This window comes from Columba livia, chromosome 3 (assembly GCF_036013475.1).
Source record: "Columba livia isolate bColLiv1 breed racing homer chromosome 3, bColLiv1.pat.W.v2, whole genome shotgun sequence".
NCBI classification, from domain to species: domain Eukaryota; kingdom Metazoa; phylum Chordata; class Aves; order Columbiformes; family Columbidae; genus Columba; species Columba livia.
In genome coordinates this window covers 87820879-87847150 of record NC_088604.1, presented here as the reverse complement: position 1 = coordinate 87847150, position 26272 = coordinate 87820879, and the positions used below count along the sequence as shown (strand labels likewise).

The 26272-nt window shown below is 61.5% G+C and overlaps 2 protein-coding genes across 9 annotated transcripts in view; both read right to left on the bottom strand.

Annotated features, from left to right (window-relative positions):
• The window catches only part of SLC29A1 (solute carrier family 29 member 1 (Augustine blood group)), a 33965-nt gene extending 29223 nt beyond the window's left edge, over positions 1-4742 (bottom strand). The window contains exon 1 of the mRNA XM_005503803.3: positions 4143-4742. The gene's annotated coding sequence lies outside the window, so the exon portion shown is untranslated. The remainder of the gene's footprint in view (positions 1-4142) is intronic.
• A 1073-nt stretch (positions 4743-5815) lies between these two features.
• Positions 5816-25308, bottom strand: LOC102087755 (uncharacterized). Of its 8 annotated transcripts, none has more exons than XM_065058089.1 (33): positions 24697-25307; positions 21530-21637; positions 19992-20147; positions 19158-19289; positions 18851-19042; positions 18687-18770; positions 18417-18535; positions 18140-18254; positions 17780-17866; positions 17351-17466; positions 17052-17196; positions 16827-16933; positions 16642-16723; positions 16361-16498; positions 16154-16285; positions 15628-15884; positions 15387-15510; positions 15029-15223; positions 14565-14720; positions 13837-14057; positions 13318-13495; positions 12860-13006; positions 12234-12632; positions 11756-11875; positions 9123-10658; positions 8739-8819; positions 8489-8575; positions 8235-8326; positions 7902-7987; positions 7269-7329; positions 6996-7156; positions 6569-6703; positions 5816-6383 (listed from the first exon to the last, which is right to left on the bottom strand). In XM_065058089.1, exons 1-33 carry the CDS (start codon positions 25123-25125, stop codon positions 6148-6150), a joined length of 6414 nt encoding a protein of 2137 aa, XP_064914161.1. In that variant the 5' UTR covers positions 25126-25307; the 3' UTR covers positions 5816-6147. The 8 variants fall into 8 exon arrangements, with proteins under 8 accessions (XP_064914161.1, XP_064914162.1, XP_064914163.1 ...); XM_065058090.1 differs by having other exon boundaries at positions 16361-16495; XM_065058091.1 differs by having other exon boundaries at positions 17780-17863.
• Positions 25309-26272: the final 964 nt, after the last annotated feature.

Sequence of the window (26272 nt, the reverse complement as noted above, 5' to 3'; positions counted from 1 at the left end):
CTTTGGGGGTCCTGCACCCCTCATACGTGGGGCTGGGAGACACAGCCAGGAGGCTGCAGTGCCCCACACCTGTGCTGCCAGGGATGCCAGGCAGAGTTTGGTTGTCCCCAAAGGTGGGGCACCAGCTTCTGGGCCCTGCCTGCTCTTGCTGCAAACCTGCTTGACCCGGAGATGGGCTTTTCTGAGGGCTGTGCTGAGTGGTGCTGGGGCTGTGCAGGGAGCTGTGCAGGGAGCTGTGCAGGGCAGTGCTGGGGCTGTGCAGGGAGCTGTGCAGGGCAATGCTGGGGCAGTGCAAGGAGCTCTACCGGGCTCCCCCCGCCCAGCCGCAGAGCACCCACAAACTCATCGCCGGGAGGTGCGCGGGCCGGTGCTGCCCCCTGCTGGCAGGCACGGGACGCGGCGGCCCCCGAGGGGGCGGGAGCCGGCTGTGGGGCCCCTCCTGCGACCGCGAAGCACGGGGAGCCCACGGGGTAGGGCTTACCCGGCCTATAGGCTTAAGTGGCTCCGCGGTATGCGGGAGGGAGGGTGGAAAAGCAGAAGTGGGGAGCGCAGTGGTGGTGTGCTCCCAAAAGCGGGGAGCTGACGGCCAGTGGCTAAGTATTTGGCCTTTCTGAGCCAAAAAGCATCCCAAGTCGCCCCTCGGGAAGGGGGCCAGGGAGACGCAGGCAAGCGCCCGAGTGCTTGGACTCTAGTGTCCGCCAGGGCCAGTTTGAGGATGAGGAGGCAGCAGGCTGGAGCAGGGAGATGAGGGCATCACCAGCATTGGGAACTGGGTGTGTGAAGTGGGACCAGGCACCCCGAAGTATGGGCAGTGATTCAGTGAGCTTGGTGTGTGTTCTGTACTAACCCACAGCTATGCCACAGAGAGGGGGCTGGAGCTGAGCGAGAGCTGGGAAATCTTGGGGGTGAGCAAGCAAGTCCAAGGGCAGAAGCTCCAGCTCTTGGATTGAAGGTGGTGAAAAGTAGCAGGGCAGCATTTGCCAGTAGGTAACGTACCATGCAGAAGTGCAGAGGTGGTGTTAGGAAGCAGAGTTCAGCGTCCTGCTGTCACCCAGGATGGATCACATGAGGACACAACACAGTGACAGTCACCCTGAACATGATACAGGTCCTGTGGGGCTGCACTTGCAGCTCAACTGCAGGGCATAGAGAAAGGGGTCCTGTCTGGTCATCTGACAACCCTGAGTCTCACAGGAGTAGGCTGGGACAGGGAAAAACACAAGGCATTCCTGCCCAGGCCCACCTCCTCAGTGCAGCTCACTTAGAAGGCAGTTTGCCTGCTTCTCCCTGCAGCCCTGGCCTATGAGGCAGTCAGGAGCATCCTTGTGCCACTGCCAAGTCCGCAGGGACAAGGGGGGAGTCCTAGTGCTACCTTCCCAGGGGCTCATGGCCTGAGGCTGACTCGACATGTCCATCCTCAGCTGATCAGGATTCACAGTCTCCAGGGAAACACAGCCTGCTCTGCTAACACTGCGACCCAGACCCAGTAAATCTCCTTTCTGGCAAGCCAGAAGGGGAAAGTCAGTGCTGACAATAGCAGTGGCTGGCTCCCTGTGGAAAACCCCTTCTGAGGAAGAGCTGCTGGCATCCCATACTCCATGCCTTCTCCACATTCCCTGCAGGACCTGCCATCTCCAGTGGGTGCCAGTGGGTGGAAAAACCTCACCTGGCTTTCACTAGTGCTGCCTGCAGGGTTGTCACAGTTGGGAAACTTCAGAGCAGGGTTGAGCTGCTGCTATGCTGTTGCTGCTGGACCTGCTTCATAGCTGCAGTGATGAAGGTGCTGGGATCCCTGCAAAAATCCATGCAGATCACTTCTCAAGAATCAAAAGAGCTCGGTGAAAGCCTGACAGCTCGGTCAGCCCCAGAGTGGCTCTTCGCTGCCGGCAGCTCAGGTCAGGGCATCCCACATCCTGCTGCTCCCAGTGCTGCCCAGCTTGCTTTCAGGGCTGCTCTGGCTGCTCCTTATATGTCTGTGTATGTCATAGCATGAGCAGGCCAGCAGCAGCACGTGGCTCCACTGCATCCTCCATCATCCTTCCTGCACAGGCCAAGGGACCATGACAGATGATTTCACCATCTCCTACCACACAGCTGTTCTAGCGTCCCTCGCTCCCTACCTTTTCCCATACATCATGGCCCTTACAGCACCCACTCCCTGCCCGAGGCAGCATCAGGACATGTGAGGGATAGGAGCAGCAAGCAGTGGCAGGGACGATCTTTTCTCACCTCTTGCCTGACACCTTTACCATGGTAGCAGAGCAGTGCCGTCACGCTGAAAGGCACTGTGGGTGCAGTGGCAATGGCCATACCTTGAACCCTGTGCTGCCTGTACCTTGTCTCTCTCCACTGCACGTGGGGTCAGGCTCCTGCAAACAAGCCAAGGGATAAGCTTTGGGCCCCAGGGGCAGCCGGAACCTCTGCACTGGGCCAAATCACGCCAAGGGCAGCTGGGGAATGGCATCTGGGGAGGAAGGGGTTGGATGGGGAATGGTGCACAGGTAGAAGTCGGGATCCCAGCGGTCAGCCTACAAATAGAAAAGGTCATGGGAGAGTGCCCAGCTATGGGGACAAAAGGCCTGTGAGAGGTGGACAGGGATGGAGAAGATCTGTCACGGAGGAGAGGGCTGGCACAGCCCCAGAGCCTCTTGGAACAGGGAGGGCTCTCCAGTGGTGTCCCATGTTGTGCAGGCACTCCTGGGACCATAGAAGAACATATGGGACTGGTGGGGCAGGGAGAGAGCCTGCACTCAAGGAAGGCTGGGACTGACACAAGAAGGTGGCCATGCCAGTCCTGGGGTGACATCCCTACGGGCAGGCTAGCCACACACCACACCCAGCTGGCTGGTGCTGGGGGGGTGAGTAGAAGGTGTTTGTTGCCTCATGACACTGTCCTGGTGCCAGCCATATCTCCTGGGACAGGTCCCTGCCCAGCCCAGTGGAGAGTCCCGGAGAGGCGGGGGGGAGGCAGCCACAGCACCTGGTACAGGCAGCAGCGTGAGGGTGAGCATGTTGGGGTCTAAGCACCTGTCAGATGGCCTCTCAGCCCCTAGCACCCCAACCCCAGCTGCCCTGCACTGGCCACAGGAGGAGTGCCAGGGCTTCCCTGGAGCGCTGCCAGTGTCCCTGCTCTACTCCAGCACTCACCCACTCCCACGACCACTGCCACCAGTCCTTAACCCCGTGCCCTGTTACAGCCTGCGGCAGCAGTCCTCAGCCCTCCGGCTGGCATGTCCCTGCCTGCAGGACACAGTGCAGGGAGCTCCTGCCTGGCCCGGGGGTGGCCAGGTGCACAGCCACGCTTGCTTACATTGTTTTTTTGGGGGCTGGCAGGCTCCTTCCCGCAGTACTGCCAGCTGACAAGGCAGGATCCCACAGTGTCCAGGCAGAGGGCTGCCAGCAATGCAGGCTTGCAGCTTGCTAGGTCCTAGTGTGCTGCCTGCCACATCAAGGACACAGCACAGACAGGTGCAGGACAGCTCTCAGCTCCAGTTCAGCAATGGCCCCGTGCTGCCAGCACTGCAACTCGGAGCTCCCACCCCAGCCTAACCCTGCCTTGCACCCTGCTCTGCCCTGGACCCCATAGCTGCAGCAGCCACAGCTGCAAGAGGGAGGCTGCTGGGGTCACCTCGCTGCTGCAGCCCCAGCACAGGGATGCCCTGTGCTTTGGCTTGTTGCAGCGCCTCCCCTCCTCCTGTTCTTGCACCCTCCTGGGGACCCTGCCCTGGGAGGGGGTATTCCTGTGCTCTAAGTTTGCCCTGACAAGGAGGGCAGGGTGCTGCCAGCCAGCCCCGCCACCACCGCTTCCCCCAGCCCTTTCCCTCTCCCCTACAGCAGAGCCAGGCTCTGAACCCTCCTCGCAGCCATGGGACTGAAAAGCCCCGGGTCCTGGTTGGGTTACCAGACCTCTGTTCCTGCAGGGAGGGGGAGCAAGACGGTGGGTGACAGCTCAGGGAACTCAACACAGGCCACCAGCTGCAGGGTGACCTTGCAGCAGGACTACTGTGCAGCCAAAACGGGAGGCAAGTCCCTGGCTCAGCAAGGGGCTTGGACCCAGACCCCCTGCCTAGTACCCGGGGAAACAGCACAGCAGAGACAGCGCTTGCATCTCTCAAGCCCCACCACCTGCACCCTGCTCTTACCTCAAGGACTCAGGTCTCCTGGTGCCAGCTGATGCTGCCTGCAGCCTCCTCGCTGCCCGGTGCCAAACAGGGTCGGGGTTTCCTGCTGCTGCAGGACCGCGTGTGAAGGCTCCACTGCCCCGTGGGCTCTGCAGCCGGAGCAGGTTTCAGAGCCCCGGCTCTGGCTGGGGCCGGCTGAGCACGGCTCCGGCTGGCTCAGCAGGTGGAGGCTGCATGCACGGGCGGATTAGCAGGAGGGGAAGTGGCTTCTGCCATAGGAACTGCAAGCGGGATTCGTCAGCGGGGCTGAATGCCAGCACAGAGAAGGAGAGAAGGGAGGCTGCTGGCGGGCAGCCACCCTGGGGAGACAACACAGCCCATGCAAGGGGGACAGCCCTGGGCACTGAGAGTGGTGCTGTGGGTGCCAGCATTGTCTCTTGGATGGGAGCACCTCTCCAGCAGCACATCACCTCACTGCTGTGTTGGACGCAGGCCACGGTGGGATGTTTGCTGAGTCCCCACCACACCATGGATCTGCATCAGCCCCCCAGGGCTGGCAGGGAGGCCCTTAGCAGAGCACCCCACTGCCCCCTCCGCTGGGCCCCTCAGCTGCTCAGGAATGAACTGGCGCCTGCCCACCGGCTACTCTCCTGGTATGCACGGCTGGAGCTGCAAATGCTGTGCCTCAGCCTCCTCCCTGGCCTGGCTGGGGCTGGCCCCCTTCCAGGGCATCCCCCCCATCCCAGCTGCCCTCTTCCCATTAAGGCAGCTGAGCCTCGGTGCTGGAGGAAAACAGGTGCTGAAGCCAAGAGTGATGGAGCCAAGTGAAGGGTGGGGAGGCACAGTGGGAGCACAAAAAGTGCACCCCCCCACTCACACAGCAGCACCCCTCACCAGCATTTCTTCCCACTCTTCAGTGGGAGCATGGAGAAAGCCCCTCTGTGGGTGGTGCTGGCATGCACACTTCCACCTTGCTGCTGGTCTCCAGCCTGGATAGAAGACACTGAGACACTGTGGTGGGGAAACAGCCCCATGCCCACATTTCTCCTCTCCCCGCCCTTGCTGCAGAGCTGGGCTGCAGCCAGCACTTCTATTTTAAGCCCCAGAATGTGTATGAGGAGGCGAGGGGTGTGCATGGCCAAGCCTTGCAGCCCGCCACAGAAAGGCCCTGCCACCCACAGCCCCGCAAACTTCCCCTTCTGGTGCCGGCCCGGGGGCAGGTTGGACCAGCTGCTTTTTTCTTCCCAGCACAGGCAGGAACTGGGGCAGCTGAAGCCGGCGCAGCCTGGTGCACCGTGAAGTTATCGTAAAATATCTGGGATACAGGAAGCCCTGGGGGTCCAGCCACACTCCACTGCCTGCTGTGACCCAGGTAGGTGGCCATCCTGCAAGAGAGGAAGGCAGGGCTGCGCAGGCAGAAGGATTTGCTCTGCAGGCAGCAGCTTCCCTGCCAAGCTCCCTCCACAGAGAAAAGGGGCCCAGATGCCCTATGGGACGAGCTGGGCTGGGTGCAGGCACAGAAGAACCACAGGTGTCTTGTGAGAAGCACCGGACAGTTCAGGCTCCCTGAGCAGAACCAAAGCCTGCTGCAGGGGTCCTCCTCATTTGAAGTTCTTCCCCCTCTTATCAGGGACCACCTTGCAGAGCCCTTCTCCTGCAACGGCAGGTGCTGCTCAAGGAAGAAGCTCCCAGACTAAGCATCTGTTTGTTTTTTAATAAAAACAACCACCTCCCCACCCCTGCTTGTGCTGTGTGTCAGTGAGATGCCTGCAGAGCCAGCAGCACCCAGGGAGAGCACCCAGAGGGGGCAGGAGGGGTGCTCAGTGCCGGGCTGAGGCCGGGGCTTTGGTGGCTGGGGCATGGGGCAGCCCCAGGGCTGGCTGGAGCGGAGCCACTTGCCACAGCCTCTCTTCCCCCAGAGAGGCAGCAAGCAGTGAGCTGGTGCTGGGAGCAGAGGCTGTGCCAGGACAGCACCTGAGAGGAGGATAAAAAGCAGGCTGGGGCTTTTCTCTCCCTCAGCTGAGGTTCACTCCTTCTTCCCAAAGAACTTCTTGAAGACAGATTTGTTCTTAGGGCGAGGGGGACCAGGGGTCTTCTCCCCCAGCGTGTCCCGTGGGCTCGCCGGCTGGGCCACGAAGGAGTGGCAGCGTGCCCGGGGCATGGCTGGTGCCTGCTCCCCAATGTACAGTGTGACCGAGTAGCTGCTCCCGGCCTCCACTGGCTCCTTGGGCACGGGCACTGGGGTGATCTTCTGGTAGGTGGCTGTAAGAGGGAGCAGTCAGTGGGGAGGGCAAGATGACAGCAGGCACTGTCAGCCCTCCCCAAATGGGGGGCTGCAGCCAAGGATGCAGGGATGTGGGACTGGGTGGATGCTGGAGCACCACTGTGTCTGCCCTCAGGGTCAGTGGTGCCACGTCCTGGCAGTGACAGTGAAACCAGGGCTGTACCTGAGGTGAAAGAGTAGGATCTCCTCTTGTTGGCCACCAGCCCATAGTCCTCTTCTTGGCAGCTGTTGTCCCACAGCCCAGGAGATCCCCTGGATGACCACTCCTGCTCCCTGTGCCCAGCCCCACGAGCATCCTCTGAAGCAGAATGGAGACATGTCACAAGGCAAGGCCACCACAGAACACCACCCACTTGAAGAGGACAGGGAAATGTGTGGTTATCCCAGTATCCCAGGAAATGAAGGGAAGTAACTGGTCCTTCCCCCAGTCCCATTCCCAGGCATGGGGCGCTGGGACGCCTGGCCCAGAAACCACTGAGTTCAAGACTGACCAACAGCCTCCAGCTTCCCCCAGTTGGCTCCCATGCACCTCTCTGGGCTGGGGAGAGGAGCTGGGGGTCAGCAGGAGCCCAGCCAGGCAGGAAAGTCACCTGCTGCTGCCACAGCCCCATCGGCTGGGCCATCCTGGCTGCTCAGAGGCCGCTGCAGCTGGGCATTCGAGCAAGGTAGCACCATGATATCCTGGCTCTTGGGGGTTGTGACCTGATGATGTCCCTGGAGGGAGCTCCCAGGGCTGGGGACCTTGCTGAAACTAGAAAATAGGAGAGATTTAGCAAACTACACTGGTCCACCAATGCCCTGCTTGAGTGGCTGGCAACAGCAAACATGGGAGAGACCCAGGTGGCTAGCTCTTGGCTACTTACCCCCCAGCACTGCCCTTGACACACTGTGCTGCTGCCTGGAAGTAATCCACTTCGGGGAAACCTGAGGGCACAGCAAACAACCCACAAGGTGCTGACAGCACCCAGAACCATCCCATGGAGTCAGCCCCAGCTCTGGGCACCTGTGCTTCAGGGCTGGTCCCTCTGACCTCCTGCTGTAGCACCTGCTCTTGGTCCTGCCAGCCAGCCCAGGATCTCATGGTGGGGCCTGAGCCCCCTTGGGTATGGGTACAGCAGTAGGAAGAACTCAGTATTATAGATCTCCTCGCCTGGAGGGCAGACAAGGGGCTTCCAGTCTCCACAGAGGAGAAGAAGGAAGATTGAGGCACAATTATAATTTTCCTGTCACTGGCTTTTTGCTGCTGAGGCTCTGCTGACGTCAGTCGTGCTATTCCTGATTTATAACTGTGTATGCAGTGTTAAAACAAAGCTTCCAAATCCTGCCTGGCAGAGAACTGCTGTTCCCAAGGCAGATTAGGAAGATGCATAAATCAGAAGACAACACTGTGCTGCTGCTCTTCTGACACTCTGTGTATCTGAGGGCTTGGCAGGGGCTGTATGCCCACAGTAACCACATACAGCCAGGCCCCTGCTTTGCCAGCAAGGGCTGCTCACCTGAGTTTTGCTGCAGCTTGGAGACCCATTCACTCATGAGGGGCTGGGACGGGGCCCTCAGGAGGTACTCAGAGCCATCCCGCAGCCTGCGGAGGGGAGAAAAATTCAGCAATGAGACAGACATGGAGTACAGATACCACAGCCCACACCAGACTGGGAAAGAAGGGAAGCAGATGAAAAAGAAAGGAAGAAATCCTAATCTAGGCACTGGACTGAGCTGGACCTGACTGGAGGTGTTGGTGTGCACCTTCCCAGCAGTGCAAAGCCCCTTCCACCTACAGTGGGGGGGCTGTAGCTATGAGACCCCAGCTGCCTTGGGTTGGGGTGACTTACTGTAGCCTGAAGCAGTTGGTCTTCTTGGTGTACTCAGCATCTGGGGTGCAGATCGCCCCAGAGAGGTTCAAGGGAAGGGCCACCACAGAGCTCTACAACACAGAGAACAGAAAGAGCAGAGTTGGCAGGTGCTTTCCTCCCCAGCTGCAGAGGCAAGGACACCCCACTTCCATCCTCAACACGCTGCTGCCATCCCCCTCCAGTGTTCCCTTTGCTCCTGCGGGGCTGTGCCACCCCACTTGCCCCCACCACACCTTGAGGCTGTCCCTGCGGTCCTGGTAGAAGCACAGCGTCTGCCTCATCAGCACGGCGTGGAAGAGGCCCCAGGCCCGGCAGTTGGCCTGCAGAACACAAGCAGGGGACAGCTGTGATGCCAACAAGTTCGGGAGAAGATAAGTGGTAGCACCAGGAACATCCCTGGATTCTCTCCCACCCCAAAACCTGGGCCACCCCACCACATCCCAGCACCCCAGTCCCAAAGGAGCCCCACAGCTATGTCCACACCTTTCTCCCTCCTGTCTGCAACACGTGCTTCCTTTCCAGTGTCCCCTCCATCATCTGAAACTCCATTTTACCAGGGGCAGCCTGCAAGAGGACAAAGAGTAAGTGAAGTGCTGGGGCCAGCAGTGCCAGCTCAGCCCCTGAGTGCATGGGGTGTGTCTGACGCACCCTTGGCAGGCAACGCCAAGGTGGGAATGGGACAAAAGGAACCATTTTCTGGCCTGGGCAGCGGCTGGGTTGTTTGTAGGCTTTTGGGGTGAAGCAAAGGGGTCACCTGAGTCAGGGAGTCCCCAAACACAGGTCACATTTGCTGGAGCAGGTAACCCCAGCTGCTGCCCGGGGTGTCCCCTTGACCCTGAGAGAGAGCCCCTGACCCACAGCTCTCACCTTGCTGGTCTCTCTCTCTTCCTCATGCCTCTGCCGATTCCAGGCACCTGGGCTGTCCAGGGGTGCTGTGGACACCAGCTCTTCTGTGCGCGGGGACCCCCTGTGCCCACTGGGGCTGCCACTGCTGCTGTGCCCCACGTTGGGGCTCTTCTCTCCCCCTGGGCTGTGGAGGAGCCGGGCAGCGGTGGGAAGTGTGAACTTGGCCACCAGGACATTGTTGGCTGCTGAGAGGATGAGAGGCCCACCAGCAGCGGTGTCAGGGCTGGGTAGGCTGTCTGCTCCGCTCTCCCGCCGACAACGGGCACGGCTGCCTGCTGGTGGGCTGGGTGCCTGCTGCTCGCCTGCCCCATCCCAGATGGCCTGCAGCTCTTCCTCCTCTTCCTCAAACTGCCCATGGGCTGGGTGGCAAACCTCCCCAGAGCCCAGCACAGGGCTGGGGGGCTGTGGGGACCCCAGTGCCCACTTGAAGACAGAGAGTTGGGTGGGGGCAGCAGGGGAAGCTGGGCACTCCTGGGGCTGGCCACTGCCAGCTGGCTGCTGTGTGCGGGCAGCACTGAGGATGGCTCCTGCCTTGCCTGGGGTGCTGGCCAGGGACGGCCCAAGCTCCAGACGAGTGGCTTCATGATGCCTGGCCCTGCTGGTGGTGCTGGGGCTGCCGACTCGGTCCAGCTGGGCAGCCAGCTCATCACCCTGCTGGCCGACACACTGATGAAGCACACCGACACGGGATGGCCTGCTTGGCCTCAAGTCCAGGTCTTCACTGGTGCTGCCAGGGCACTGTGGGCTCCAGCACCCCTCCCTGGCACGGTGTGCCCTGTGCTGGCTGTAGCTGGGGTTGAAGCTCACCTCCTCGAACCACGTTCCTCCCTCGCCTTTGGGGGACATCCCCAGGCCCTCATTGGGCCCCTGGGGTCTGTGCCCATCCACATCCACCTCCTCCTGCCATCCAGCCCCATGCTTGCCCACAGGATCCCACCGCCTCACTCCCTCACCCTGCCTCTGCTCCTGCCGTTCTGCCTCCTCTCGCTGCGCCACCACCCCTCGGTGGCACCCCAGGACTGCCACATCCCTGGGCAGCTCCAGGCTGAGCACAGAGCCCAGGGAAACGTGTGGGCATGTGGGTTTTGGGGAGGAGAGGCGGGGGTTCCCAGGGGCCGCTGCACACTCGGCCTCAATGTCCCGCACCAGCGGGTTCCTGACGTAGAGCAGCAGCTCCCCAAGCTGGGGTCCAGGAGCAGCTGCCCCCGGCCCCCCCTTCCTCCGGCCGCACTTCTGAGGCCATGTGTTGCTGGGGCCGTGGCACTCCTCGGGCGCGGGCTGCAGGGAGCTGGAGCCCATGATGCCCTGCAGGGTCAGCAGCCGGGCCTGCTCAGCCCTTGCCCGCTCCCGCCGCTGCAGGCTGTTGAAGAGGGATCCGGCCCCAGCCTTGGGCAGGGTGTGAGAGGTGGCTGGCGTCCCACCGCTGGATGCCGGAGGGTGGCGGGTGATGGCTGGTGGCCGCTTTGAGATGGAGGTTTTCCCAGTCTCCACCTGTGCCTGTGGATACAGAGAAGGAGAGGGGGGTGACCCCCATGCCCAGAGCCTTGCCATCCTGAGCTGGGAGCGGCATGGCTCCACCTCAGACCCCCGAGGCTGCTCCCACCTCAGTGCAGACAAAGATGAGGCAGGCAGGGGAACCTCTGCCCATGATGGAGGCCCCCAGGTGTGGTACAGTGGGAGCTACTTTACCCCAAAAGCCTACAGCTCTCCCCCATCACTGCTGCCCTCCAATCCACCACTTTTGTGTGGCTACTAAGACATAGCAGTCACTGTTACCCTTCCCTGCCATCCCTGTGTGCTCCCAGGCAGCAGAGCAGGTGAATGCAAGGGCAGGGGCTTATCATATTCCTTTCCCCTCCTCTTCCCTGCAGACACCCTCTCCAGCCCAGCCACAGCCCCCTCTCCTGAGTTTCCACAGCTGCAAGGATGAAAGCAAAGGGCTCTGGCTGCAGGAGCTGGAGCAGTGTCCTCCTGTATCCCTTAGGCTGGAGGGTGCCCTTTACCAAAACCCTCCTGGCAGCCCAGCAGCCCCTTGCCCTACCTCAATACCCTCTGGCCTCTCCAGCCCCCTGCGCTGCCCCTCAGGCTACCCAGTCCGGCTGCAGAAGGGGCCCAGCCATGGCTGCCCTCCGGACTCCTCACACACTGCCCTTTGTGTGGGCTCCAGAACAACGAATGGATGCAAGCCCCAACAAAATACCAGGCTCCCAGCCCTGGGGTTACAAGCCATGCAACCCAGAGCAAGCACCCCCCAAAACATGCACCCTCACATGGTCTCATCCTCACTTGCCTCCTAAAGTCAGCTGTGCAAGGGGCTGCTGCTGCCCCCAGCAATGGAGCTGCCAGCTTGCTCTGTGCCCCATGGCCACCAAAACCACTTACCCAGGAGGGTAAAGCTGCAGCCAGCCCCATCTGAGTCCCTTCATCACATGCCCCAGCACCCACACTCTGTAGCCTGTGGCACTGGGAGGGTTTCTGCTCTCCCAAGTGACCACCAGCGGCAGGGCACAGTGGCACGGCCAGGAGGGTCAGTAGCAGCGGGTTCACGCCATGCAGCCACTCTGCCCGGCATGCAGCCTCCCTGGGGACATTACCTCTTCCACAGGCTGGCGAGGCGGCTTTCTTTTTCGCTTTAAACTACCCCAAGTGTTTCCTAAAAGCCCCTGGCAACGCTTCCAAAAGGTTTTACAGCTTGAGGGTTTAGTGGCGGGGAGCTGAGCGGCGGGAGAGAGAGACACAGAGAGTTGAGGACAGAGTGGGCGAGGAGCCACAGCAGGACAGTGCAGGCAGAGGAGGTGGTGCAAGCTGGTCCTCAGCCCTTGGGCATCGCTTGGCATTGGCACAGCCAAAGGTACCTCTCCTGAGACTGACACAGCCCCAACAGCTTGCTTGGAAACAGTCCATGGGGGTCCCAGCATGGGGGCTACCCTGCAGCCCTCAAAGCCTCCCAGCCTGCGAGGGGGCACAGCTGTGGGGAGCTGCCCTGGCTGCATGGCGGTGGCCAGCCCTGGGACAGGAGCGCTGCGTGCTCACCCATGGTTCTGCTGAAGCCGCCTACTATCCCCCACATACCATCCACAGTGCCTCTTCCCCCAGCCGCTCACTGCTGGCCACTGGCCGCGCCTTTTTCTTCTCGCCCTTCTTGCCGATGCTGAGGATGAGGTTGACTGTCCCCCCAAGCCCACCGGGGCCCCGTGGTGGCAGCAGTAGCGTGGAGGTCTCGGCGGGATCCCAGATGACAGCCTCCTTGGGGGGTCCTGCACTGTGGGGTGTTGAGCTGCTGCGCTCCCCACAGCTCTGCTCCACTCCTGATGGCACATCTGAGAGTGGCGGTGCCGGTGGGGAGACAGCCATTCCCTCTGGCAGCCGTGGCTTCGATCTTTGCATGGGCTCTAGGAGGGAGCAGGGTATGAACTCCACTGGGCTGGGCATGCCCTCTGGTTGAGACTCAGCACAAGGGACATGCTGTTCCTGGGAAGAAAGTCAAGAGACACAACGCTGAGGAAGGGTTGCCAGAGCTCAGCATCTTCTCAAGACAATTTTCTCTTTTGCCCTGTCTGAACCACAGAGAGTCCCAGAGGTATTGGCACACATCTCCCCCCTACTTCTGGATCACCCACTCGGTCTGGTGCCTCTGCTACCCTCAGCCTTGAGGCTGGTCCTTCTCCTTGAAAGTCTCAACACAGCTGGGTACTCACGTGGCCAGTGAGGGACGTGCCAGAGGGGCTCTCCTGGTCCCTTTTGTCCTCCTGCTTGCTCCCTGGGTCTCGTTGGTGCCTCTGTGCTCGCCAGCGCACCAGCACCCAGCCCAGCATGCTCTGCAGCTCCTCCAAGCGCTCCTTTATCTGAAGTGAGGAGAGATGCTGGGCAACCTGCAGGACCCCTGGCCCAGGGACACTGCGCCTACCAGGACACCTCACTATGGAGCAGTTTAGGAAGTGTTTGTGAGTGGGACATAGTCACATCACCTCAGGTCTCAGCATCAACTGCTGGCCAAAATGCCCCTCTGGCTTGAGGAGCCCCAGGGATGTGGGGCTGGTCCCATACTGCTCATTGGGGCTCTGCACCCACACCTTGCTCTCTCCTCCAGGGACTGTCCCCAGAGGATTTTGGGGGCTGCTAAGGGTTTCCCTGACCCCATTTTCCCCATCCTTACTGTCACGCTCAGGTAGTGCTCCTCAGACACCAGCTGCTGCCCCGATGCTGCCAGCACCTCAAACTCTTTGAGCTTCCCTTCAATCCTCCTCTCCAGCTCCTCACACGGAGTCTCCTGGATGCCATGGCCGCTGGGGCTTTCAGAGAAGATCTGAGCCCGCGTGTCCTCCGTCCAGGAGCTGTGTGCACGTGAAAGATGGGTTGAGGGGGGCTGAGGAACGACCCAGCCTCTCCTCAGCCCTGCAGGGCCCCAGGAAGCCATTCCCATGCTCAGAGATGGCTGGAAGCAGCTCGCTGGGGTAGTGGCAAGCCTGGTGGGAAAGGGCAAGATGCCATGGGGCTGCCCCACAGCAGGCAGGCCTGGCACAGCGCTTTGTTCCAGGCTCCCCATGGTTCTGCCTGGCTGCAGCTCCAGCACTGCCCACATACTTGCCAGCATCCTGTACTCCGGCAACGCCATGCTCTCACCAGCTCCCCGCAACCATCACAGGAGCAATCCCGATGGCTCGTGGCCACTTACATCATGGCTAAGTAGTCCTTGAAGAAGTGCCGCAGACGGCCTGCCTGCTGCACCCGAGCCCGGGTTTTCTGCAGCAGTTCCCGCAGCTGTGTCCAGGCCCGCAGCGTCTCCTGCACCTCCCGGCTGATGGGGCACAGTTGAGCAGGGCAGAGCTCTTGCAAGTGGGCAGCTGCCCTCTCCAGCTCCTCCAGCTGCCCCTGCAGGGTCTCTGACACCACACGCTAAAGGCAGAAAATGTTCAGGATGCATCCAACCCCTCTGTGCCCAGTCTGGTCCTCCCTGCATCCCAGGATGCAGGGATGGAGAGGAGGATGCAGGGAAGGATGCAGGGAGGGAGGGGAGGATGCTGGCACAGGGGCTGTGGGGAATGGGCAGAGCCACCCTTGGTGGGGAGGATGGGCAGAGCAGAGGGCTGCCTGCTTTCCCCACTCTGCCCATCTGATTCACCTCCCCATCAGTGGGAAGATGAGCAAGTTGCTGGCAGCCATGTGCTGGCACACAGGAGGCTGCACAAGCTCCATCCTCTTGCCTGGCCCGCGCTGGCAGAGGGCAGTGGAGTGCGGCAGGGCTTGGCTCCACTAGAAAACTCCAGCCCAGGCCACTGCCATGTGCCAAGGCTTACAACGCCTGTGACCCAGGGGGTCTAGCACCTCCCTGGGACAGCCCTAACCAGCTGTGACACCTCCCTGCCATGGGCACAGCTGGACACAGTGCTCCCTGAGTCTCACCTCCATCTCCTGCTGCTGGCTCAGCAAGCCCTGCAGCCCCTGCAGGTCCTTCTCGCTCTTCACCGCAGTGAAGCCACTCTCTGCTTGGGCAGTGTCGCGAGCCAGTGCCTCGGCTCTGCATCGAAGGGCCTCCAGGCATGGGGAAACCTCTGCCACCTGGATGGGCAGTGTGGGAGGAAGAGAGATGAGCCCTGGCATAGGACCCCTATGCCACCACTCACCATATGGCCCCAGCCCACCCCAGCCTGGGGGCATTCTGCTACGTGCCTGCAAAAGGGCAGGGAGCACTAGCCACGGGAGGGATGTGGATATCCGCCTTGCACAGAGCAGTCTGAATGTATCCCAATACCTTTGTGTCCCATTGGGGCCAGCCAAGGCGTGTGCCCTGTCCCAACTAGCCAGCATGTCCAGTTGCAGGCAGACCACCCAGCTGCATCCCCAGACCCCCCACCTCCAGCCCCTACCAGGCGCCCCAGGTTCTCCGTCTCCGCTGCCACTTCCATGACCCGCTCCCGCTCCTTTGCTGCATCATTCAGCATCTGCACAGCCTCCTGCAGGTCTCCCAAGGGGTGACTCATGTCCTTGTTGCTTGACGGCTGCCTGGCCTGGGCAGAGAGCAGGGGAAAAGACCCCTGCGAGCCACAATGCCTGCTCCCTGGCTGAAGCCAACAGAAACACTGGGCATGAGGGAAATGGGGAGCGACCCCAGGCAGCTGGGCCAGAGGGAGGCATCCATGGGGTCCTTCTGCCAGCCACAGACCAACCCCCGGGCCAGTCCCAGGTGCTGGCTCATCCCAAGGGACATCTGGCCCCTTTGCTCACCGCTGTACGTCCCTGTCGGCTCCGTGCCTCCTCCTCTTGGAGGTCCTGGAGGAACTCAGACAGCACTAGGGAGTCACGCAGGTCTGCCGCCCGGCGCTGCAGGGCTGCCTGCACGTGTGCCAACCTGCAGGGACAGGTGCCTGTCACAAGTGCCAGCACCCTCTTCATCTCGTTGGGGTGAGCATCCTCCTGCCTGCCCTTCCCAGAGACCAGAGAGGAGGCACCTTTCCCTGGGACTTACTTCTCCTCCACCATCTCCACCTTCCTCTGCATCTTCCTTGCCCCATCATGCTCGGTGGGCGGCTCTCCCACCGCCTCCTCCCGCAGTGCCTGGAGCTTGAGGCCACAGAGCACAAGCTGTCTGTCCAACTGGCCCGTCTCCTCCAGGTCCTGGCGCAGCTCTGCTGGGCTTCTCATGGTGGCTGGCTCTGAGAGGGACCCGGCCACAGACTGCAGCCACCGCTCAGCCTGGTCCAGCTCCCCCACCAGCCTCAGTGCCTGCAAGGAGAGCGGGGAGTCCATCAGCCTGGCTCTGAGCCATGCAGGGGAAGTAGAAGCCACACTGCCATCCCAGTGCATGTACCCTGGGCGCTGGCAGCTCGGGTGGCACAGCTGGAGCAGCGCATAGGCTGTACGCCTGGTCAGAGATGTTGGTGCCAACACTGCAGATCCCGTCCTCATGGGGACTGGCCTCACTTGCCAATCTCCAGCAAGCTACTGCAATCAGGGCATGCCCCTGTGCCCACCCCAGCCCTGCCTCCACATACCTTATCGATTTCCCGCAGCATGGCACCGTTCTCCTGGTGTTTCCTCTGCAGGTCCTCCCACAGCTCCCCCAGCTCCCGCAGCATGGCCTCCACCTGTGGGCTCCCTGGGGGCCCCCCTGGTGCTTGCCCCTCCTAGGAGGCAGGGAGGCTGTTGAGGATGGGCCCTGCCTGGTGTGTATCCCACATCCCACCCTCGAGGGTGCTCACCAGGACCACAGCTCCAGGTCTGGAACTGGAGTTCAGGAGCTCCCGCTGTGTCTGAGCTGCCTCCAGGCTCTCTACATCCCCCACCGAACATGGGGGGATGCTGGGACCCGTGTTCTTCTTGTGCGGGGACACCATCTGCTGAGGAGTGGGGAGACATGGTGCATTAGTGCCCAGAACAGGGACACAAGCGTGCATGGAGGGGGTCAGGGCAGGGGGTTCTCCCTGCAACACTGGCTCCCCAGGCCGGGCTGGAAGCGAAGGGGACTCTTAGGGAGCATTACCACATTCACTGCCGGGCAGATGTCCTGCACCTGGGCCTCTGGCTGCTGCATCCCCCACTCAGCCTCAGCCTCTCTCCTCCTCCTACAGAGATGAGGACAGTCGGGCCAGCTTGCCCCTTGCACGGAGGAACCACATCCCCCCCAGCTCCATCCTGCTCCCCACAGCCACTTCCACAAGCCAGTACCTTTTGCTGTCCCCTCCATGAGGGGGCTGCCCCATTACTGGAGAGACAGGGCTGCCCTCCTCACCTCTCCCATACTCCGCCACCTTCTCTGGCACATCCTTCAGCACCTACGGCACAAAGGCTTCCATTCCTCCTTTGCCAGCACGAAGTGTGCATCACGTTCCCACAAGCTCCCACACCTTCCCATGGTGGAGGTGCTGGAAGAAGGCTGACATGCATGCTCACCATGCTCCCAGGGCCTCTTGTCCATTTGTCTCCTGCTTCCTTCCCCACGATCCCACGACTGTGATCATCTGCGCGGGGCTCTGTGCTTGGAGCTGTAGCTTCACACCTCGGTGAACTGCTCACCAGTGCTGGAGGCTTCTCCGTCCTGGGAAAGGGGCACAAGGGAGGCCCAGGGGAGCAGAGAATGGAGAAAAGAGAGACCTTAAGTGGAGCTGGTGCCCCAGAGAGCCTTCCAGGGGTTAACCCAGGTCTTTCCCCAAGGGTTGAGGCCCTGGGGCTCCTGCCAGGTTCTGCCCTACCTCAGCACCTGCTGTAGCTGTGCCCAGCTCTCCTTGACATCTCGGTGCTTTGGGACCACTCGGGCTGCCAGGCTGGGCTGCAGGCTGAGGAGCTGGGACACAGTCACATCCAGCATCTGGAGGAGAGAGCAGCCAGGGAGCGATGGCAGGGCTGGTGAGGGACAAGCCACCGCAGTTGCAGTGCGAGTGTGTGATGGCAACCCACCACTAGCCCTGCAGGAGAGGTGGCAGACACCAAGCCCAGTCCCCTGCTGCCCCTGAGGCAGCTCCTGCGTCTATCACACAGCCCTGGCCACCCCACATGGCCACGGGGTGTCTACTGGACCCCCAGCCCCGCTGGTGCCGATGCTGACCTGGGAAGGCACACATCTCCCCCTCCATCAGGATGCTCCCCAGGGCTCTGAGGATGAGGCAGAGCCTTGGACTTACCATCACCTGGCTGGCTATGTCCCTGACGTCCCGATCCTGACCTGGCTCACCCTCCCCTGGATTCCCCGTACCGCAGACACTCCTCTGCTGTAAGGGGAAGCTGCAGTAAGCGGCGGAAGGAGGATGGGGCCCTGCCCTCAGCTCCAGGAGAAAGGGACACTGCAAAGCTGAGCTTGCTGCTCTGGCTCGCCATCTTACATCAGGCTCCGTTCCCCAGTTCTCTCCCTGAGCCCCAGGCTGAGGGTGCTGGGACCGCAGCAGTTCTCATGCAGGGGACTAGAGCGAGGTGCTGCCCGCTCAGTTTCACTGTGGCCTTGTAATAGCCCTGCACCAGGCTGACCCCAGGTCCAGTGCCAGTACCTTGGCATGGATGGCCCCGAGCAGGGTATCTGCTTGCTGGAGGAAGGCAGCCACCTCCAGGGCCAGCTGCAGAGCCTCGTGGTGCTCCTTCAGGGTCCCCTGCAGCCGCAGCCACCTGCATGGGTGCAGAGGAAGAGATGAAGGGTTCCCCCTGGAGAGCCATGCAGAGCTGGGTTGAGGGGAGGGAGGCAAGAGATTTGTGGGAGATCCTGCCTCCCAGTACATCAGCTCCTGCTGCCCAGCTCATCCCTGCTTAGCCCATGCGTCCTCCACTCACGTTTTGTTGAGGTGCTTGCGCCGGGCTGAGATGCTCCTGCTCTCACTCTTGCCTTGTTTCTCCAGCTTCTGGGCCAGGCTGTTCAGCTCCTCGTGCAGGTTCTGGAACTGCTGCTCCTCCTGGCCCAAGCAGAGACAGACATCAGCATCACCTGGCTGTCTCTCCAACCCCCATCTCAGGGACCTGTGCCCATACCCCAGCATCGGGATCCCAAGGCTGGCAGGGTTCAGGGCTCCCCAGCATGCCAGCAGCCTCCCAGCAGCCTCTCACCTGCTTCAAGTCAAGGATGCGTCGGGTGAGCTGGATCTTGTCCGGGCTTTCCTGCAGAAGGGCTGCCAGGGAGGGCTTCTCCTCCTGGGCCAGGAGAGGGTGTGAGAAGGTGGGGAGCAGCCAGGCTGTTCTCCTCCCCACACCGCGCTCCCCACGCCCCACACCTTGTGCCTGATCCACGCCTCCAGCCGCTCGGCTTTCCTGTTGAAGTCCTGCAGGCTCCGCAGCCCCCCCAGGGCTTTGCTCTGGCTGGCAGCTGTCTGCTTCAGGAGCTGCCACTGGTCTCGCAGGGCCAGCAGCTGCCTCCGCACTCCCTCGGTGCTGGGGCTCGCCCGCCACATCAGCTGCTCGCCCATCTGTGGGGCCAAGGGACCTGCTCAGCATCATGGGCTCCCAGGCACCCCCCACTGTGGAGAGCCCTGGGACATGGGTGCTGAGGGGAATGGGAGCTGTGCCACCACCTGGCCTGACCTGGTTGAGCTTTATCAGCGTGTTCTCAAAATCCTTCATGTCCCGCTGCAGGGTCTGAGCCACCTCCTCCCAGTCCTGGAGGTCGCAGCCATCCTTCAGGTCCCGCAGCTTGCTGCGCACCCAGCCCTCCGCCTGTGAGGTGGCAAAAGCCACGTGGCTGGATGTTTCTGCCAAAGCCCCAAGGATGAGGCTTTGGAGACGCAAGCCCAAACCCCTCCAAAGCCACAACATGGACCGGAGGGCACCCTTTCAGCTCACAACCCGTTTGCTCTGAGCAAGAACGGACCAGCAAAGAGGCTCAGTACGGCAAGAGGGGTGATGAAGACAGGAAGACAAGCGGCATCTCGCCTCTTTCCAGCACCTGCCTGCCCCAGCCCAGCAGAAGAAGCTGGGGCCCTTACCGCCAGTCAGACTGGGGGTCTCTGTACGGGACATCCCTGCATGTAGCATCTCCTCTTCTCATGCTCATCTCCTCTGTATAAGCACCCATGTACCCTACCCAGCACGCATGGTAGCAGCCTCCCTGCACCATCCCCATTCCCACGCTGCTAGGAGGGACAGGGGCTGGGAGGAGGAAGAGGAGGGATGGGAGGAGCGTGCGCACGTGGGGAGGAAGCAGGGCCCTGATGCATGCTGACCCCCTCTCCCTGGGGCTGACAGCCAGGGAGAGGCGTCCAAACATGATCTCATGCCACAACCATGGCTTCGCTCGGGGCCGGGAGTTCAGCCCTCCCCAGCGCGCACCCCAGCCCGCAGCTCACATGAAAGGCTGCCGGTGGCCCCCCGCCCCGCTCCCCACGCAGCCCCTCGGGCAGGTGCCCCAGCTGGCCTCACCTGCAGCATCTCCCGGTTGAACTGGGCTACCAGAGGGCTCGGGTCTAGGAGGGGGGATGCTCTTGCGCTGCTTTGCCCAGTGCATCTCAGTGCCGCTGTGAGCTCCTTGCCCTTGGGGCTCTCTTTCCAGGGCGATGATAACAAAGGTCCTGCCAGCTAGGATAGGCAGAGGTGGAGGGGTCAGTGTGCTGCCCCAGGGACCCCTCCCCATCACCTCCTAGGAGTGTTTCGGAAGCTCAAATGAATTATGTCAGCCAGCCTCATCCCCAATCCTACTCCTTCACTGACATATTTGGGGTTGTCTCCCAGGACCCCAAGGCATGGGTCCCGCGAGGCCATGCTGATGGCTTTTGCAGCCCCAGCAGTAGGTCGCCAGGCTGTCCCTAGGTGCTGGACTACTCCAGGCTGGTGGGATGGCACCCAGCACCCACTTTGGAGGCAGATGTGGCACTTGTTGCCCACCCAGCCTGAGGCTGCGCACCCCTGCAAGAAGCATTTGTGTCTGCAGCACCTGTTTGGTGTCATCCCAGGAGACACTGCCAGGTGATGGGATGGGAGGGCCATGGGGCAGGTCCCTGACAAGCTCAGCCCACTGCTCCTTCAGGGGCACCCAGAGAACCCCATCCCAAGCGAGCAGTGGCAGGGGGGCAGGAAGCACCACATCTCTCCCTGGGGCTTGGCCTCCCGAGCAGCCACCGCTGACGAAACTCTCTGTCAGGACTCCAGTTCTGCCAGAGGTGACAGCAAAGGTCAGCCAGCAAAAGTGCTGGCCCCCCTCCAAGCTCAGCCCCAGGCCCAGCTGCACACAGCCCAGGGGACAGCACAGCCACCCGGGCACTCAGTTCCCACCCTGCTGCCCAGGGACAGGGACCTGACTGCACACTAATTGGTGGCAAAGAGGAGCCTGAGCATCTTCAGGAGAAACCTAAAGGCACAGAGCTCGCTGCCTCCTGTCACCAGGCAGAAGTTGCTCCTGGGAAGGGGCTGGGATAGCCCTCTCTCCCCGAGTGACCTTGGTGCAAGCTGGCCCATGGGGTCCCAGCTGCCCCTGAGCCCATCAGGGTGCAATCTCCCAGGAGCCTGCAGAGCAGCAAGCAGGGTTTGGGCAACTTTCAGGCTCTCTAAGCACTCTGGCATGTGCTGCCCCGCTGACGGCACAGGAGTCGCTTTTCAAAGCCTTTCTGCCTAACCACAAGAATTAGAGAAATCCTCTGTCTTTTTTTTTTTTTTTTTTTTTTTGAAAAATAGCAACAGAGATTCTCAGGCCCTCCTGTGACTCCAAGATCTTCCATCTCCTGACATGGCCAGGGCTGAAGGAGCCTATAATCCAGTTTCTCTTGGATGTGATAAAACCTCTGGGTGCTGGCCTGGGGGTTGTAACCTTGCCCATGCCCAGCTTGTCCCGTTGCTCATTTAGAGCAGCAAGGCTGCATTGAACTCCACACCCAGGCAATAACCAGTGGCCACTCTTGCTTGTTCAGCCCCAAGCCGCACCCTTGGGGTCAGACTCTCTAATCGGTCAGGGCAGCGGGACATACCGCACAGAAGGGAGAACCTCTGTCCACTGGAGAGCAGAAACCACCGGCCCGGGGACTCCCGGTCTCCTGCTGTTCATTCTCCACATCCGCATCCTTCCTGAGGAAAACCTAGAGAGGGGAAGGCACAGCCATGAGCCTGGAAGTGCTTGACTGTCCCAGCAGCCAAGGGGACAAAGGAGCGTGCCCCTGCCTGCCCCTGCCCTGGCCAGAGGAGGCTGTCAGCGGTACACAGACACTGCTTGGCCGTCCTTCTTTAGGCATCCAGAACAGGCTCCTCCAGGCAGCACCTGTGGTTCCTACCACACACTCAGCAAGTGGCAAGAGCTCCTAAGCTTGCTTTGCTCAGTGCCTTCTCCACTTTCACTCACACACAAGCACCCATTTTCCCCTTGAATTGACTCCAAAGACAGCAGAAACCCATTCAGTGGTCACCCCAGGTCACCTAAGAACGCTCAGGGTCAGCCCCACCACTCATCTCTAGGGAAGCAGGGTAGAGGCACAAGGGTACAGGAGGACAATAACCCCACGGGCAGGAATCTGAGTCCTCTCAGCTGCTGATCCCTGACCTTGGCCTGTCTGGGAAGCAAGAGTTAAGGGGGCGGCTGACTCGCAGGGAAGGGCTCCCTCAGGACTGGGAACAGGAGAAGCAGGAGGAAGGAAGTTCAGGAGTTGCAGCCAGGCACAAAGAGGAGGTCCAGGATGAACTCCACGTTACCTTATCCTTAACAGAGCCCAGTGCCAGGAGGAGAGGTGCGTGGGATTGTTTGGATCATGCACAAGGGCAGTCACTCTCATCCTCTATGGGTGGATCTTTTCTTGGGCCGCTGAATACTGCAGGCCAATTTCAGGACCTCTTTCCAGTCTCTCCCAAGGGCCACCTTGTTGTCTCTATAACAGCCATCCAAGCGTGCACAGGGCAGCACAAGGCGGAAGGCAACATGTGATCCCCCCTTCCTGATTTTCTCTGAGACCACAACAAATGGGGTCGTGGGTCAGACAGAGCTGGACCCAGCCCATCACTGCTCAAACCACTCCAGACTAGGAACAGTGTGCAAGGGGAACCAACCCAGGTGAAGCAGGACTCCCGCCCCTGCACAGAAAGTGGCTTCCTACCATCTCTGCAGGACTGAAGAAGAATTCAAACGTGGATGGCATTACCCCTCACACTAGAGCTGCTGCAACCAGAAAGTCTCAGAGCCCATCAAACAGACCAACAACCCTGAGAGACCAGCACCACTGGACCTTTCCAGGGGGCTGCAGAGGACAGAGCACAGCACCACCCCACAACACCCCAACCAGAGCTGGAAGAGAGGGCAGGGAGCGAGGCTGAATCACAGCCCAGCTGGCACAGCAAGAGCTCAGCACCTTTGGCAGGTGGCTGCCAGAAAGAGAAGGCATCTCCCTGCCCAACCATGAGGCCGAGAGATTTGGATGTCTGTTTAGGGAATGGCAGGGAGCTAAACGTGAAGTGCTTACAGAGCATAAGACCCCAGGAAACCCTTCTTCTAGACAGCAGCTCCCACACCAGCTGCAGCTCATGAGTGTCCCCCCCTGCCCCAGCTTAGCCGTGGGAAAGAAGCCTGCAGGTGAGGCGGGAGCTTTATTTAAAGTCCCCATCTTGCGATCCGTCAGCCACAGGAAAACAGGGCTGCCGGCACAAGGATGACTTCATCCTTCCCACAGAGCTGCTCCACTGGGACTGCCCCTCCTCCACGGTCCCTCTGGCCAGAGCTGGGTCCTTGCTTGGGCAAAACAACAAACTCTAGCAGCAACCAAAGGCCATCCTCGCTATCCGTGAGGTGCTGTGCTAACCGCTCCCCAGCAGGACCCCAGGCTTCGAAACATGACCAAAGCCACATGTGAAATGAGCGCAACAGCCTCAGCTGCCTCCATGAAAAAAATTAACACAGCACGTACACTTGCCGTATTCCCATAGAAGAGAGTGTGCCAGTGACTTCCCACGAGCAAGACAAGTGGGGACAGACCCTCCCAGGCTGTATTGTGCTCATCCAAGAGGAGTCTCCCATTCCTACAGGGCAGGAGTGAAGGGCAGAGCCACAGACCAGGGGACACGCTTGGGAAAGCCCTAACATGACCCGTGCAGGGGACAGCGTTCTCTTCCCTCCTCTGGCTGCCATCCCGCCTAATGCATGCTTTGCCCTGTGCTCTGGCTCTGTCTCTTCCTCCCAAAGCTCCATCTTGTAGCCTGTCCTCCCCTCCCAGCTCCACCCCCCCCAGGCCGGACAGGGAAGAGGGGCCAATCCTGGCACCCTCCCGAGAGTCCCGCACCACACCACTGTGCTGAGTGTGTGTCGCTACCTTATATGAAAGAGGGGAGCCCTTGTGCTGATGCCCCTTGGGCTGCGCAGACTCCGCTGCCCAGCGAGGAGCTGCCTGCGTGCCGGAGGAAGCAGCAGCTCTTACGAGGCCATGCCTGGCCTTTATTGGCAATGAAGACAAGGGTTTTGGCAGTGGACTGTGCGGCTCTCCCTAGCACTATTCTGCCGGGAAACCAGCTGTTGCAGGTCAGGGTTAAATCCCACAGAGTTCCTGCTTGCTCTTGCCAGTGATGGTCTCCAAACCACCTTCCGCCCCATCCCAGCCACACAGGGGGTCTCCTGGGCTCTGGCACTGACTAATTCAGATCTCCATGCCTGCTAGCACTCAGACCCGAAGGGCGGGGTGCTGGGAGCCCTGGGTCTTGCTCCTAGAGTTGTCCCAGCTCTGCCTGGCTGTGTGGCCCTTCGTGAGTCACTTCCCATCTCCCAGCCTGTTTCCCCTCCAGTGAAAGGGAGAACAAGTTCCCAGCTCCCCACACATAACTGCATCATCTTGGGTATTCTGCGAGCTGAGCCCTCCATAGCCAGGCTCTGGGGCAGAGCTTTTCTGGGTCATCTTAGCCATAGGGAAAGCTCATCTTCAGCTCATCCACGAAGACGTCCTGCCCTCCAGCCTACAGTACAGAGAAGTGCATGGAGGGGATGTGGAAGAAAAGCAACTACCCCAGGAGACCTGTAGTGAGTGCTGCCGGGAGGGTATGGGGACAGGGCAGCAAGGATCCCCTACCAGGACACAGCCTCCCCAGGACCTATCCGTGCCTTGGCAGCCAGGAACTGGGAACCGCAGGGAAATGAGAGAGCAGAGAGCAAGGTATGGAGACCACTTACCTTGAACTGAGATTTCCCTGGCCTGCTGTTGTTGTTATTGTGGTTCCTTTCGCTGCCAGTCCGGCCAGGGTCCCGGGGTCCCCCTGCGTTCCCCACGCAAGCCTCCCCGTGCCAGTTGGACAGTGTGATCTTCTTAATAGAGCGGGTGAGGGAGTTGCGGTTCAGTCGCTCCTCGTCGGTCCGCCCTTCCTCGCCGGGGCTGGGGTTGCGGGGTTGGCTCTGGGGGACAGCGGGGCTGGCCCGGGCTTGGGCCAGGTAGAGGGAGATGCGCTCGTTGAGGCTGCGGCGGAGGCCGTGGTGGTTGTCCAGAGCGGAGGTGAGCGCGATGCCGGAGCAGGCGTCCCCGGGGAAGTCAGCGGCACACTTAGGCAGCGAGAGCTTGGTGCTGATGGTGAAGGGCTGGACCTTCCTCGCCGTGCTGCCGGACATCCTCGCCCTCCCTGCCGCTGCCGGCGGGCAGGGGGACAGCCGGGCGACCCGGCCCGGGCACCGCGGAGCGCAGCGGCAGCGCGGGGCCCCGGCGGCCCGGGAGCACCGGTGATGGAGACCGCCCGGGCGGCGCCGGCTCCTTCCCCGGGGCGGGCGGCGCCGGGGCCGCCCCTTCCCGCGAGGGCGCTCAGCGGGGCGGCCCCGCGGCGGGGGGCAGCGGCGCGGGGGGCGGCCCGGCTCCCATGGCCGGAGCGGCAAAGGCGCGGGCGACCGTCCAGCCTCGGCTGCCTGGGCGGACCCTCCGCCCCCGCCGGGGCGCGTTCCCTCCCCTCCCCGGGTCCCTCCTTCCGCGGCGGGCAGGGGAGGCCGGAGGGAGCCGCCGCGCCCTGCCCTGCCCTTCCCCGTCCGGCTTCTGTCAGTCGTCCACCTTCTTGCGCAGGTTCAGGAGGCAGAGCAGGCAGGTGAGCAGGGCCTGGCGGCTCTCCCGGGAGCGCAACCGGCGCCCCAGGCGGCGGAGCGGCGGCAGGAGGCGCTTGCGGGCCAGCGGCAGCAGGCGGGCGAGCAGGGCGCGCAGCAGCGGGGCGGCCAGCGGCGGGGCGGGCATGCTGCCCCCCGGGCCTGCGGGCGCACCGGCAGCTCCCGCTGCTCTCCGCCCCACGAGGTGCCTTGCTGGGTCGGGGGAAGCCCGGGAACTCTTCACGCTTCAGAGCTTCCGACCCGAATGGGACGCGGGAGCCCGAGCGCGGTGCTCGGAGGATCTGCACCTCTCTGTGAGCAGGGTGCTGCTTGGGCGAGAACCACTGGAAGGAACCGCTCTTCTCCTCGCCTCTTCCCCTGGTCACTCTTACCCTCCTTGGGGTCCTTCCCGCTCTGGGACACACTGCTTAGCCCTTTCTCCTTGGGGAGCCTGTACTGCTGAGTTCCCCCCACGTGGAGCTTCCACCAGTCCAAATGGCAGGAACAGCTCCAGAGCAAGGGACAACAACAACAAAAAAATCAGCTGCCCATTTAAATGCTCCCTCCTCCCAGGCCAGACACATGCTCCCTGAGCCCAGGACCCCATTTGTCAGGGTGGCGGTGCTGTGGGAATAAGGGGGGCGAGGGAGGAACATCTGCCCACCGCAGAAATGTGGGCTGACTGGACCAG

What these genes read in the sequence shown, in the direction of transcription:
- LOC102087755 (XM_065058089.1), bottom strand. Translation starts at nt 25,125, where the DNA reads ATGTCCGGCAGCACGGCGAGGAAGGTCCAGCCCTTCACCATCAGCACC. An exon ending in CAAGAGGCCCTGGGAGCATG is followed by an intron (nt 16,934 to 17,051) that starts GTGAGCATGCAT and finishes TTTGTGCCGTAG; the next exon opens with GTGCTGAAGGATGTGCCAGA. An exon ending in CAAGCTGCAGCAAAACTCAG is followed by an intron (nt 7,330 to 7,901) that starts GTGAGCAGCCCT and finishes CTGTGCCCTCAG; the next exon opens with GTTTCCCCGAAGTGGATTAC.